At 36.2% G+C, this 15,036-nt stretch overlaps 1 protein-coding gene across 7 annotated transcripts in view; it reads left to right on the forward strand.

Annotated features, from left to right (window-relative positions):
- Nucleotides 1-15,036, forward strand: part of ERBIN (erbb2 interacting protein) — a 114,012-nt gene that overhangs the window by 78,583 nt on the left and 20,393 nt on the right. For 6 of the 7 annotated variants that reach the window (XM_060092972.1, XM_060092969.1, XM_060092970.1 and 3 more), the window contains 4 exons: nt 5,103-5,202; nt 8,556-8,677; nt 9,684-9,857; nt 10,693-10,878. In XM_060092972.1, the coding sequence (XP_059948955.1) occupies nt 5,103-5,202; nt 8,556-8,677; nt 9,684-9,857; nt 10,693-10,878 (582 nt within the window). The remainder of the gene's footprint in view (nt 1-5,102; nt 5,203-8,555; nt 8,678-9,683; nt 9,858-10,692; nt 10,879-15,036) is intronic. The other variant, XM_060092968.1, reaches the window with a different exon arrangement.

Genomic DNA, 15,036 nt, shown 5'->3' on the forward strand with positions numbered 1-15,036 from the left:
AGGCAACAGAAAGTGTTGGCTGAAGTAGAGTAATGATAACAGGGCCCGGGAAAATACTGTCTATTTAGGGCATAGCTTAAAAGGTCACATCAATGGAATGTGTGAAGAATGCATGTATGTGAGAAGAAAGTAAAAGCAAAGATGAGCCTCAGAGATGTGGCTTGAGTGACTAGGTGGGTATTGATACCATAACCAAGATAGAGAACCACAAGAGAAAGGAATCTGTTTATGGGAAGATGTGAAGTTCTGGTTAGGTTTATTGAATCTGAAGTACCTTTGGTGTATCCAGGTAGGCACGCATAGAACAGTTCAGGTGGGCTTGGACCACCCCCACCCACACCCACACCCATCGCCTTGTTTTAGGCTGTGGTTTCTGTGCTCTTGGTTTCTCCACTCTTTTAATTTTTAACCTCCAGGGGTTCTCAAAGTTGCTCCTGAAGGCATGATTTTTTCCCCAGTACTATTATAAATTTATTCCTTTCATTTGTAAAATGTGTTTAAAAGACTTGTAGCATGAGAAGAGATGTGTGTTCAGTCCATCATCTTAATCACTTTTTCTTCAAAGTGATTTCATAGCTTTTTATTATTTTGTCAAAAGGGGTTATTGTCAGATTATTTTTTTAAATGTTAGGGATGGATTAATCCTGAGGAATACTAACATTTAAGTGGCAGGCAGGTTAATAGGCTTAGAAAGAGTGACCATACCTCTATGGCTGCTCTTTACAAGGAAAACTATATGACGGTGTTTTTACGTTAAGGGTGAAGCAACTGGCCTAAAGGAAAGAGTTGCAACAGGATAAATGCCAATGAGAGGTTCATTCAGATGAAGTCTGAAAAATATCCATTATATTTTGGCAAGTTATACCTATCTTGCCAACTTATCTTGACTATAGCTAATGCAGTTTTAGAAGCATATGTCAAATACCAGATTGAAGTAGTTTAAGGAATAAATAAATGAGAGAATGGAGACATATGAATGTTGATTAGTCTTTTAAGAAGGTTGGATAAGAAAGAACAGGAGTGGAACATAAATTGGTAGCTAGGCACAAGATAAGAGCATGTTTATAGGTTGTTGGAAAGAGGCTCTATGGAGAATGAGATTAAGGATATTAGAGAGTGATGGATAACTGGAGTGGAAGCTGATGGAATCGAAAGCTCTGGCAGGGATTCTTACGTTCTTGAAGGGATCTTGGGTATGAAGTTTGTGAGAGGGAGGGCTAATAATCTACATGGTGAAACTCTTTGAATGTAGCAGTTTCCAAACTCTTTAGCAGTTCTTGAATCCTATTTTTATTAAAAAAAATTTTTTTGAAAATAATATCTTCTTCAGAATATAGTTTAGGAAGTTTAGAAGAATTTTCAAGCAACATTGGGAGTCTGTTGAAGTTTGTTACCACAGACTTATTGTTAGTACTAATTTGCTCAGTTGTGTGATACAGAGAAAGCACACAATTAGAATAATTCTGGGTTGCAGCTTTGCCAACCCAGTTGCAAGAGAAGGACAATGCAGCAAGGTCTTGATAATTGGCAAGAAACTGGTCATAATGAGATATGGTCAGATATGAAAAGAGAAGCAAAGACAGGAAAGAATGATGGTGATAAAGTAAAAAGTTCAAGAGAGTGGCAGTCTTGGTGGGGTTGACGAGCAAGTCTTGTAGGAGCAGTGAAGTGGGAGATGTGCGCGGTGTCTATGTTACCATGCCCTGCTGGTTGTCCTTTTGACTGACCACGCCTTAGTTCCCTTTTCAGGAATTTTTTTTCTGCCAGTATCTTATATGTTGGTGCCCCTCATGGTGCTCTAGGCTATGCTTTAGTTACTTTCCTTATACTTTCCTCTGGGAAAGATGCAATTACTGACTATATCATCATTATTCCTAACAACTGTCTTCAGCCCAGTTCTCTTTCCCGAACTTCACACTCACTGTCTACTTAACATTACCCCCCTAGATGTCTCAAATTCAACCAACCTAAAACTGAACATTTCATCTTCTCCAAATCTTTTTCTTTTCCTGGGTTCCCTAGATCAATATAAAGTACTTGCTGGAGACAGAGACCTGGGAATGTAATTCTTAACTACTGTTTCTTCCTGTACTTCAGTACAGTGAATCAGCAAGCTCTGTTTAGTCTTAACTCTTAAATATATCAGATGTTTTTGTGCTTTGCTTTATCCCTGCTCTGCCTTCCCTTAAATACAGTCCACCATCATCTTTCAGTTAGACCTGCACTGTCCAATAGAGTAGACATGGTCATGTGACTAGTCCAAATTGAGATGTGCTGCAAGTGCAAAATATACACTGAATTTTCTATACTTAGTATGAACAAAGAATGTAAAATCACATCAACAATTTTTATTATCGATTACATATTAAAATGACAATATTTTGAATATATAAGTTTAAATTAAATGCATTATCAAAATTAATCTTTTTACCTTTTAGAAACATGTGGCTACCAGAAAATTGTAAATTATCTATGGTTCTCATTTTTGTCTCACATTATATCTCTATTGGACAGTGTTCGCTTAGACTATTGAGGTAGCTTCCTGATAGGTCTCTGCCTTGGGTGTTGCCACAGCCCCTATCTCTTATCACCCTGTTTCCATTCAGAACCACACTGCAACTCAAGTGATCCTTTAATCTTGTTCTAGTACTACCTGCTTAAAATGCCTGCTCATCCTCTAGCTTCACTTCCTCCCCTTACGTCTTTATTCTCATTTCCTCAAGTGAGTTCTGCTCTCTTGGAACATGCATCCTCCCCCTTCTTACCTGGTTAATGTGCCCATCCTCATCTTGGAAGGCGTTCTTTCAGGAATGCTTTCCTCATGGCTCAAGATTTTGGTAAGCAAATACCTCCTGCTTTGTGTTCTCTTAACACCTTATACCCTCTCTATCTAGTTCTTACATTGTATTGTAATTTATTTTGTTATCACTATCCCTCCTTTCATATATTGTAAGCTCTACAGAATCAGTAAAGATGGTTTGCTCGCCAGTCTATACCCAGTGCCTGTCATAGTGCTTTGCATATAGGAGGCACTTAGTAAACACTTGCTGAATGAGTGAATTTATATTTCAGAGAAAGAACATTAACAGGTTATATTGTAGGAATTATGGCAAGGGAGTAGAATGAGTATCTAAAATGAAATAGTAATAAAGATCGTTGGAGTTAAGTATTTAGGGAATGGAGATGCTCGGTAAATAGTTCTCAGTCTCTTTCTGCCTTTGCACTCGATAAATAACAGATGATTTGTTTTCTTATAACACCTTTATTGAAATATAAATCACATTCTCTACAATTTACCTATTTTAAAGTGCATAATTCAGTGGTTTTTAATATATTCATAAAGTTGTATAACCATTACCACAGTTAATTTTAGAACTTTTTCAGGGGTGTGATTAGTTTTTAAAAGCTTCCCAAATCATTCTTTTTTTTTTTTAACATAGAATTTACCGTTCTTTTTAAATATTTATTTATTTGTGCATGCATGCATGCATCCATCCATGCATGCATGCATGCCACGCCGCATAGCATGCAGGATCATAGTTCCCCAACCAGGGATCAAACCTGGAGTCCTAACCACTGGACTGCCAGGGAATTCCCCTTCCCAGATAATTTTTGGTTTTTTTAACTTTTATATTTACCTATGTAGTTATATTTAGTGATGTTCTTTTTTTTCCGCCTATGCCGCGTGACTTGCAGGATGTCAGTTCCCCGACCAGGGATTGAACCCAGGCCATGGCAGTGAAAGCCCAGCATCCTAACCACTAGGCCACCAGGGAACTCCCTCCCAGATAATTGTGTCTATCTAAGTAGACTTCTTTCCTCGTTCCAACCCACTCCTTATCTACTGAGAAATCACTGGGCTAAAAGTGTGGCTATGTCATCTACATTTTGTATCTGTGGAATTACCCATTACTGTGGAAAGATTTGGCATAAAAGAGTCAGAAATAGTTGGGTACTATCGGGAGGTCAGTGGATATTAGGAAAGGAACTAGAATGGTTGGGGCAGGATTTGATCTCCCTCAAAAGAAGAGGTGTTTATAATTGAGAGAGGAGTAATGATCTCAGCATTTGTAAACACTAACTCCACCGCCTGAACTAGAATTTATGAGGTTTGGGAGAAGAAGCAACCTGTATCTGAGAAGGCTTCAGGGAAGTGCTGTCCTTGGGAAAGGAGTAGATCTACCATTTTCATTATCTAAGGAGGTCAAGGAAAGTTTTCAGTGAAGATGTTTGAGATGCAGGGCAGTATCTCTACTGTGGAAGAAGGATGGGGGCACAGAGAAAATGTTTGAATGGGAATAAGATTATAGGATGGCATTAACTAGCTGCACGGTTTTCACAAGAGTAAGTCCAAAGAATTAATTGATAGGGTGGCAGGTGAGGGGAGGATTGGGTAGTTCCTGCTTGTCTGGAGTTAGCTGAGGCTTGGATTGGTAGGATGTTAGGTCAGTAGGCTGGCAAAAAAGTATGAGTTATATTAAGAAGTAAATTGAAAACACTTAATAACCAGTTAGGAAAAGAGTCGTAAGGAAAAATGAGGTCCAAAATAATTGGATTTTCTAGTTCTGCCACTTAGTAACTTGTGGTATCTTTAATGGAGAAAGGAGACACAGGGCAGGATAGAGAAGGTTACAACTTAGTGTTTAAGTACTCTGTTTTCAGCTAAAATAAACCGGCAGATAACTAGACTAAACCTTCTAAATCATTTCTACAAAAGCATCTTCCCAAAGGGGAATACTAGAAGGGGCAAAATAACATAAAATGGAAAGACTTAGTTTTTGGCATTATTAAAATCACTATGGTAAGTAATTATTGTACTGTGGATGTACTTAATATATGAGAACTTTTAAAACTGTATTGATGATCAGTGATAATTGCAATACAGTATGAGTTTGCTTTGTTTTCAAAGCTAAATTTTATTTTTTAGATTTGTATATTGTTTCAAATCTTAACGTTTTATTATGTATGTTAAAAACATTTTTTGGGGTAACCTACACATTGATACTTTATAGAAAAAATGGTGAGTACTTATTCAGAGGTATTGCTGGATATGTATTTGCTTTAGGATTATTGAAAACTAAACATTTATTTTCTTTCCCTAGTCCAAACCCCTGATACCTCTTCAAAAAGAGACTGATTCAGAGACCCAGAAAATGGTGCTTACTAACTACATGTTCCCTCAGCAGCCAAGGACTGAGGATGGTAGGAATTTAAGAATCTCTTTTCTTTTAAAAAACAAATACTGACAAATTACAGCAAAGGTGTAAAGTGAATTTTAAGTCTCAAAGACTTTTAATAATTTGAAGAAAATTTGGAGAATTGGTTAATGAAGTTCTCTGAAAATGGGGAAAAAAGGCAATATCTCAGCATTATAGATAGTTGAATTTAGAGGTATATGTATACCATATGTTTCCTTAAATCACTCCTTTGATTTTGTTAGATGCATTTTAGTGTGGGAGAGGCTTCAACAGAAAAGTATAAGTTTATAACATTCTGAGTCCTTTTAGAGTTCATGTGTTTTTTAAAGTATTTCACTATGGGTATTATAAGGAGAGCACTATAACTAGTATACTTATTAATACTGAATCAGAAACTACATTTGGTATGGTCAGGCAGGTGAATTTCCTTTCAACTGCAAGAAAAGCTTTTTCCTTTATCACAGTGTCTCGAAGAAACAGATGAGTTAGAAAACAATGTCGTTGAGGCGGAATTTTTTAATACTTCGAGAGTAGACGCTTCACATTTAGTTCATTCCATTTTTATTACCACCTATGTGCCAGGCATTGTGTTAGATCTAAGTTTTTGGTCTTTGTTGTTGTTGTTGTTGTTTGGCCGCGCCACATGGCATGTGGGATCTTAGCTCCCCGACCAGGGATCAAACCTGCGCCCCCTGCATTGGGAGCGTGGAGTCTTAACCACTGGACTGCCAGGGAAGTCTCAGATCTGAGTATTTAAGATCTTAAATCCTTGCTTTCAAGAAGCTTATGATGTAAGAGGGGGATAATGATGAATAAATTTGAAAGAAAAGGCATGGTATCTTGAGCCTAGTTAGAGGAATCAGTCTTAAACAGGAAAAAGGGGAAGTACGGATCCACCTAACAATAAATTTATACCTGAGGAAAACAAGGTATCGGGGAGCAATATCAGTGTGAGGGTTTTCATTGCATTTATTTTCTCAGTGAAGTCAAAGAGAAAATTGCTTCTAAAGACTGGGGGAAGGGCATTTGAGGGAAAATTGCTTCTAAAGACTGGGGGAAGGGCATTTGAGGGAAAATTGCCTCTAAAGACTGGGGGAAGGGCATTTGAGGGAAGTGGTAGTGATTTGGAGTGGCAGAGCAGACTGACTTAGAATAAATAGAATTCCTGAGCAGCACTGAAGATGGAGCAAGGAGGAGGGAATACCATAAATGTGCAGTGGTTCTAAACAACAAGGTTATGTCATTTTTCTCTGGTTAAATTCCAGGGCAAAGAAGGTAGGTGATTGAAGTACCACGTTACGGACTTATTGCATAGGTATGACTTAAAGAAAGGGGGCAAGAAAGGTGAGAATGGTGGAAATAATATATCATGAAATGTAAGGTGAATAGAGAAGGAAATAAAACCTAGAGTGCTTTTACAGGAAGAAAAAGAAATGAGGTTAAGGAACTTGACGTTTACCAGCAATAATAAGGAAGTGAATGATTTAGAAGGACAAGTGTAGTGGTCAGGGAGGTGGAAAAGTATTACAGAAACTAAGGTCTTGAGTATTACCATGATTGTGAATCACATGGGTGAAATGCAGATGGACATTGGAATTGAGGGCATCGAGGAATTATGAAATTATAGGGTTGAGGTGGGGTCATTGCACATTTTCATCATTCAGGATTTTGGCAGGTCTTAGGTAGAGAAAAACACTCTAGGCGAATATTAGAGTCCTCAATGAATTTGCCAGTGTGATCAGATCTAGTGGCATCTGAAATGCAGAAAAAGTAATGTTACTACCTGATGCCCTGAATCTCAAAAGATGTGAGATTTACACTAAAGGGTAGAAAGTGTAGGTGACCAGAAGTTGACAGGAGTGAGAGGCATGGTAAAAGTTTTCTTTGGGGTTCTGAAAAAATTCTGGTGTAAAATTGCTTTGATGTAATCTAAAACTCTTAGAGATCTCTGGGCTAGGATGGTGGAGTCTTAACCCTCATCCCCACCCCCAGTACATAATGAACAGTATTGGGATTTGGAAGATTATTTCCGAATGCCAGACCTTGAATGAAATAATTTATATATTACCATGTTACTTTTTGTAGGGAACTGAGGGAACTGCACAAAATCACATATCTATAGTGTTTTAATTGTTAGATTCTCTTCAGGAATCCTGGTAACAAAAAAGCCTAAGGCAGGAGGAGAAATCTTCTCAATCCTGGAAATAGACTTTGTTCGAAACTGCTTGACTCTGCTTGCCTTTCCAAGTATACCACAAAAAGTATGTCAATAGGGTTTCCCAGGAGTTTGAACCACGTTGGACAAACAAGAGCAAACACTCTAATTCATTTAATATTAACAACACAAAGCAATTAAATTTTTGAGTCAAGTAATGAAAACAAAGAAAAAGGTGAATCTCAAAGCTTTATTCCTGTTGTTAGTATTTGGTTTCATGGCATTCTAACTTTGGATATGAGATTAAAGAAGGTTAAGAAGCCCAAAATAAGGGCTAAAAATAAATGATAATTATGCTAGTTTTGCATAAATAATCAAACTGACCATATTTGGGTATTCCAGGAATTTCAGTTTTTGTATTAACTAATTTTAGGTGCTTTTAATCCCTTTTGTTGTTTTCTTCTAAGGGGCAGAAAATAAGTTGTGATTTTATTTTGTACTACACAAACTTCTATAAGGTGATATATAATAGATGGATTAATTTTTTAAGCCTTAGCTGTTTTTAGTTGCCTAATAAGCAAAAAGATGTGACAGTTGTCACATCTTTAATATTAATATCAGATAGCAGGATATATAAGTGTTGAGTTTATGTTAAATTTTCAATTTTCCTTAGTTTTGATAGAGAATATCTTGTAATTACTTTATTTACATAGTAAAGCTATATATAATGTTTCATGCAAAGATGTAATTACATGCCATTGGGGTAGTCATTTTTTACCAAAGTATTTCCCTCTTTCTGACTTAACACCCCTCCCCCAGTACATAATGAACAATGTTGGAATTAGGAAGGTTTCTGAATGCCAGAACCTGGATGAAATAATTTATATATTACCATGTTACTTTTTGTAGGGAACTGCACACAATCACATATCTATAGTGTCTTAATTGTTATATTCTCTTCAGGAATCCTTCTGGTAACAAAACAAGACAAATCAGCTTTAAGGAAGAAAAGATATGTCATTGATATTGTGAAGAAATGTTGGAAAAACACAGCCTAGTTGTTAGTGTAGCATTTATAGCTGCTGACATTGACTGGTCTTGATTTATCTTAATGAACATACCTCATAAAGAAAATTATGAGCAAGTAATAGTTTTTCATAATTATAGTAAAATACAGTGGGGTTTTGTTTGTTTTTCTCTAGTTATGTTCATATCAGATAATGAAAGTTTTAATCCTTCATTGTGGGAGGAACAGAGAAAACAGCGGGCTCAAGTGGCATTTGAATGTGATGAAGACAAAGATGAAAGGGAAGCACCTCCTAGAGTGAGTCTGTTCTTTTTTCCTTCAAATTTTAAACAGGTCTGCTGATATTTATTGGGTACTATATAGCTAATCTGTGCTATTTTGCCCTCAAGGCACTTGAAATTTTATTAATCCAATACATTTATCATGTGAAAGTATTCGAGAACAATATAAAATTATGCAATTAAAAGCCAAATTTCATAGTGTGTATAAATATAAGAGAAAAACAGATTATTATTTCCCCCTTTCCTTTCTTTAGTGATTTACTTATATATATTATAGGGATAAAGAACTCTTTGATATGAACATCTTGTTTCTTTGTGAGACTGTGTTGCAGTGATAGAAGTAGCAAATACACATTTTCTAGTTACTTATGGATGTAATTTTTTCCCCTTATATAATAAAACTAACTGTATCCCAGAAAATGATAATTAGATTGACCTTAGAAGTGTTTGGTTCCCAGCACATATGTCATAATAATCTAGGAACTTTATGTATGTTTGCATAAACATCTAGCTGGAAAACATATCTGTTTCAAAGCCAAGAGGTGGTGTTGGCAATATCCACACCATATATCTCCAAATGGAATATATTTAAGTCTACTAAAAAAAAAGCTTTTAAAACATTGAAATCTGTAACTGTGAAGTTTTTGATTATCAATAAAACCATACTTGTATTGAGTCTAAAATACTTTCAAAGGCCTATCATCTGTCTTTACAGTTACCCCTCTGAGCAATGTAATTAAGATGGGTTATAGATTAAATTTTGAGATTGACATTAGAAATATTTATCTGTAGATAACTAATTAGGACCTACTGTATAGCACAGGAAACTCTAGTCAGTACTCTGTAATGGCCTATATGGGAAAAGAGGAATCTAAAAAAGAATGGATATATGTGTATGTATAACTGATTCACTTCGCTGTACACCTGAAACTAACACAACATTGTAAATCAACTGTACTCCATTAAAAATGTTTTAAAAAAGAAATACTTATCTGTAAATTGTGCTTATTTTATTTCTCTAGGAGGGAAATTTAAAGAGATATCCAACACCATACCCAGATGAGCTTAAGAATATGGTTAAAACTGTTCAAACCATTGTACATAGATTAAAAGATGAAGAGACTAACGAAGACTCTGGAAAAGATTTGAAACCACATGAAGACCAGCAAGTTATAAATAATGATGTGGGTATGAAGGTTAGAAAATTCAAAAGCATTGACCAAAACCTGTTTCAGGTTCTTTAAAATTTTTAAATGATAAATGATATAATGATCCTTTTTGTTTACAAGAAAATGTACTTCCAAACTTAGGACAGTGTTCTCAGATACCTGAACTAAAAGCTATAATAGTGAGCAAACTCCCTAATTGCTATTATTACCACTTCAGTGTGGTTACAGACTGTCCATATGGGCAGGGGAGTGTCAGCATAGCCTTTGAAAAATCATTGCCTGAACAAAGAATAAGGTAACAAATGTCAGAAAATTCATTGTTATAGAAATACTTTTTCCCCTGGTAATATTGATTCACTCTACCCAGTTTTAATTTTAAATGTAATTGCTATGACAGACCATTGGCATTACCTTGGGATGTTTCTGAAACCTACACTAATCCTTAAATTGTGTGTTCTTTAATGGACTCCCCCCGCTCTCCGCCGCCATTGTATCACAGAAACAGAAGTTTTATCATGTCAGTAGAGTTACTATATATTCCACAATGAGCAGGAAAATATCTAGCCATCCTGATTTTGAGCATGCTGAGCTAAGTGACTCACTCATAAATACCAGCTTTGCAACTTCTAGGATGAAATGTAGCCTCAGCTAAATTGTAAAGTTTAATGTGGCTTGTGGACCTTTGGGACCACCTGTTCCCAAAATGAGCATTTTATCTGTGAGTCCTACAGATTTCCATGTTTAAAGTTTCTTCAGTTTATCCAGAATAGGAAGATACTAAATTACTGTTAAAATTTCATCTGAACTTTAATACAAGAATAGATGTAAAGAATGTGAATTCTTTATCTTTTCTTTTACTTAGACTTCAGAAAGTATTACTCCAGTAAGAAGCAAAGCTGATGAAAGAGAAAAGTATATGATAGGAAACTCTATACCGAAGACCAGTGAACGTGAAGCTGAAGTTAGTCCTGGGAATCCGCCAGTGACTGCAAATATGAAAGCCTCTGAGAACTTGAAGCATATTATTAATCATGATGATGTTTTTGAGGTATGGCTTTATGATTATTCTGGAGTAGTGATAAATGGTAAGAATTTAATATTTCGTTGTTGCTAACTAAAGATAGGAGAAACCTGATAATGATAGCAGAAAATATGCTAATGCATCTGCCATTGAGAAATCTCATAATGTTTTCTAGACCACTCGTTTATCACTTTAAACATTGGAGTACAGTGGGTATAAAATTTTTACTATGTAAATTATGTCCTTTAAAAAAATATTTATTTATTTTGGTTGCGCCAGGTCTTAGTTGTGGCATGCAATATCTTTAGTTTCAGCATGCGGACTCCTTCTTAGTTGTGGCATGCGGGCTTCTTAATTGTGGCATGCAGGTGGGATCTAGTTCCCTGACCAAGGATCGAACCTGGGCCCCCTGCATTGGGAGTGTGGAGTCTAACCCCCTGGACCACCAGGGAAGTCCCTACTATGTAAATCAGATTGTGGCAGTGTTGTTCTCATTCTGTAAAATTCATAACAGCAATTGCTATTATTTCTGTAACTTAAAAATGAAAAGATTACATATATACAATGGAATATTACTCAGCCATAAAAAGAAACGAAATTGAGTTATTTGTAGTGAGGTGGATGGACCTAGAGTCTGTCATACAGAGTGAAGTAAGTCAGAAAGAGAAAAACAAATATCGTATGCTAACACATATATATGGAATCTAAAAAAAAAAACTTCTGAAGACGCTAGGGGCAGGACAGGAATAAAGACACAGACATAGAGAATGGACTTGAGGACATGGGGAAGGGGAAGGGTAAGCTGTGACAAAGTGAGAGAGTGGCATGGACATATATATACACTACCAAATGTAAAATAGATAGCTAGTGGGAAGTAGCCACATAGCACAGGGAGATCAGCTCCGTGCTTTATGACCATGTAGAGGGGTGGGATAGGGAGGGTGGGAGGAAGGGAGATGCAAGAGGGAAGAAATAGGGGGACATATGTATATGTATAACTGATTCACTGTGTTATACAGCAGAAACTGACACAACATTGTTAATTATACTCCAATAAAGATGTTTAGAAAAAAATGAAAAGTTGCTGTAGGTGTATTTCAATTATTTGACTTCTGTAGGCATCTACCATTGCTTATGAAGTAATTTTTTTCTTGAATATCTGAGACTTTTTTTTTTTTTTTTTTTTTTTTGTGGTACGCGGGCCTCTCACTATTGTGGCCTCTCCCGTTGCGGAGCACAGGCTCCGGATGCGCAGGCTCAGCGGCCATGGCTCACAGGCCTAGCCGCTCCGCGGCATGTGGGATCTTCCCAGACCAGGGCACGAACCCATGTCCCCTGCATCGGCAGGAGGACTCTCAACCACTGCACCACCAGGGAAGCCCCTGAGACTTTTTTTAAAGAGATTCATCCCGTGGATCAATAAAAACTGTAACTTTAAAAAAAAGAAAAACAGCTTTATTGAGATATGACTCATATATTATACAATTCACTCATTTAAATAAAGGGTGCAGTTCAGTGGTTTTTCAGTTTACTGAAAGTTGTGCAGCCCTCACCACAGTCACTTTTAGAACATTGTCATTACCCCAAAAGAAAGCCAGTACTTCTTAGTTGTCTCCCTACAACTTCTCTATCCCCCCAAATTCTAGACAACTAGTAATATACTTTATCTGTATCTCTAGATTTGGCTGTCCTTGGCATTTCATATAAATGTAATCGTCTGATATGTGGTCTTTGTAACTGTTTCTTTCACTTAACATAATGTCAAGACTATTCATATTGTAGCATGAATCAATACTTCATGCATTTTTTAATATCTGAATAATATTTCATTGTAATCATCATTATGGACATTTGGGTTATTTCCACATTTTGGCTATAATGAATAAGGCTTCTTTGAATATTTGTGTACACGTTTTTGTGTGGATACATATTTTATTTTCTCTTGGGTATATACCTCAGAGTATAATTGCTAGATTGTATGGTAACTTTATGTTTAACTGTTTGAGAAACTGCCAGACAGTTTTCCAAAAGTGATTACACCATTTTATATTCCCTTCATACACTGCTGGAGATATTAAGTGCTACAGAAATTTAGAAAGGAGATATTTTCTGGCTACAAAGAACCGTGGATGCTTTAAGTGAAGGAAGCATTTAACCTGTATTTTGAAGTGTTTCAATTAGCAGAAATAAGAGAATTGAATGAAATGGAAGGAATAATGAGAGCAAAAGCATGGTATTTAGAAAATGTAGAGAAGAGCATGTTCCATCTGACTGAATATGTCAGGGGTTATAGTATATGAATAAAATTAGTAAGGTAGGTTGGATCCTGATTCTGAAGCCCTTAATACCGCTGCTAAGAAGTTTGGACTTGATGTTCTACACTATAGTCTTCAGGGAGCCACTGAAGACTTATTAGCAGAATTATTTACATTAAACATAATCATTGGAGAAAATGCAATATCCAGGGAGAAAGAGTAAGAAAGGAAAGAATATGAGCTAACTGCAGGAAGATTAATTGAGATGAGCAAAGGAAACAGAAAGGTGGGAGGAGATTTAGGAGACTACAGTTCCCAGAAGCCCAGGTGTGTAATATAATTTCATGAAGGAGAAGGCCTGGTCAGCAGTTTAAATGCTGCAGATGTCAAAGATTAAGACAGACCTCCTTGTCCTTTTATCTCATTCTTCGCATTCCTTCTGTCAATCAAGTCCTGTTAATTGCAAAATTTGTGTCAAATTCTTTTTTTCTTTACTATCCATCACTGCCATTGCAGGACAGATGTAGTCTTTTTTTCTTAAGGACTATGAGTATAGCTAGTTTCCTTTCTGCCAGTCTCTTTTTCTTTTCATACATCTTTAATACCAGAGTTACTATTTTAAAAGAATCTGATCTTGTGAGTTCCTGGCTTGTCAACTTTCAGTAATGACCAATGCATACTTAATTGAGTTCATACTCAGAGCATAACCTTTTACTATCCATTCCAGTCTGCCTTTTCTGTCTCCTGCCGCTTATCTTAAGTTCCAGCTGCATGGAGCTGACTTGCCATACCTTTTCTTATTTCCATGCTTTCCCCTACTCAGAATGTCATTTCCCTCTTAACTCACCCTTCAAGACTAAATCCAATTTACGTTCTCTCCCTAATCTACTTAGCAGTCTAACTGTTGTAGTGCAGTTTGGTACAGGGTTGGCAAACTATGGCCTATGGCCCAAATCCAGCCCACTGCCTGTTTTTGTGTGGCTTGCAAGCCAAGAACAGCTTTTACATTATTGAATGGTTGAATAAAATTCAAAAGAGAAAGTGTATTTCGTGAAATGTGAAAAATTAGATGAAATTTAGTTTTACTGGCACACAGCCATGGCAGTTTGTTTACATATTGCCTGTGACTACTCTTGTGCTACAGCAGCAGAATTGGTTGGTTGAAACAAGAGACTGTATGGCTTGCAAAGTGTAAAATATTTACTCTCTGGCCTTTTTACTGAAACAGTTTTCTGACTCCAGTCCATGTCTTATTATGGCACTCTTAAAGCACCTAGAAATCTTAGTATTTTTAATAGAACACCCTGTTAAGAGCTTTTATTTATTTTCATCATATTAACTAGGAATAATTTAACCTGTAGTAGATCTGATTTTATATACACTATATACAGTGTTAAAATTTTTCTGTTAATATTTGTTGATGACAAGGTCTCTTTTTTTGTGTGCTAACAGCACTCAATGGTAGATAGTCTGGGACAGTTGCCAAATACCAGAGAAAAAAATCAAATTGGGCAAAAATTGCCATTAATCCATTTTGGTGGAAGAACATCTCAGTCCTTCTGATTCCTTGGAACCCAGTGATCCTTGAGGGAATAAATTTGAGGATTAGGAATAGACTTTTTGTTAGAGTACCTTCACTAAACTTGAGTTTTTCAATGGCAGGGATTGTGTTTTACTCATTATTGTTTCTCTGGCACTTGACATATTACCAGGTACATACCAATCATTAATACAGTTGGATTAAGGACTGTACAGAAAATTATACCTTAGGAACTTTGGTGTACTGTTAATAATTTCCATAGTTTTACAGCCATGTCTTGAAAAATTTAAGTCATATACTAGTTTTATTCACTATTACCTTAAAAAGGTTTTTTACCTGTTCTAAGTATTCGTTTCTCTTTGAAGTTCTTATGACTTAATATTTAAAGAA

The sequence above is a fragment of the Mesoplodon densirostris genome, chromosome 3 (assembly GCF_025265405.1).
Source record: "Mesoplodon densirostris isolate mMesDen1 chromosome 3, mMesDen1 primary haplotype, whole genome shotgun sequence".
Classification (NCBI taxonomy): Eukaryota; Metazoa; Chordata; class Mammalia; order Artiodactyla; family Ziphiidae; genus Mesoplodon; species Mesoplodon densirostris.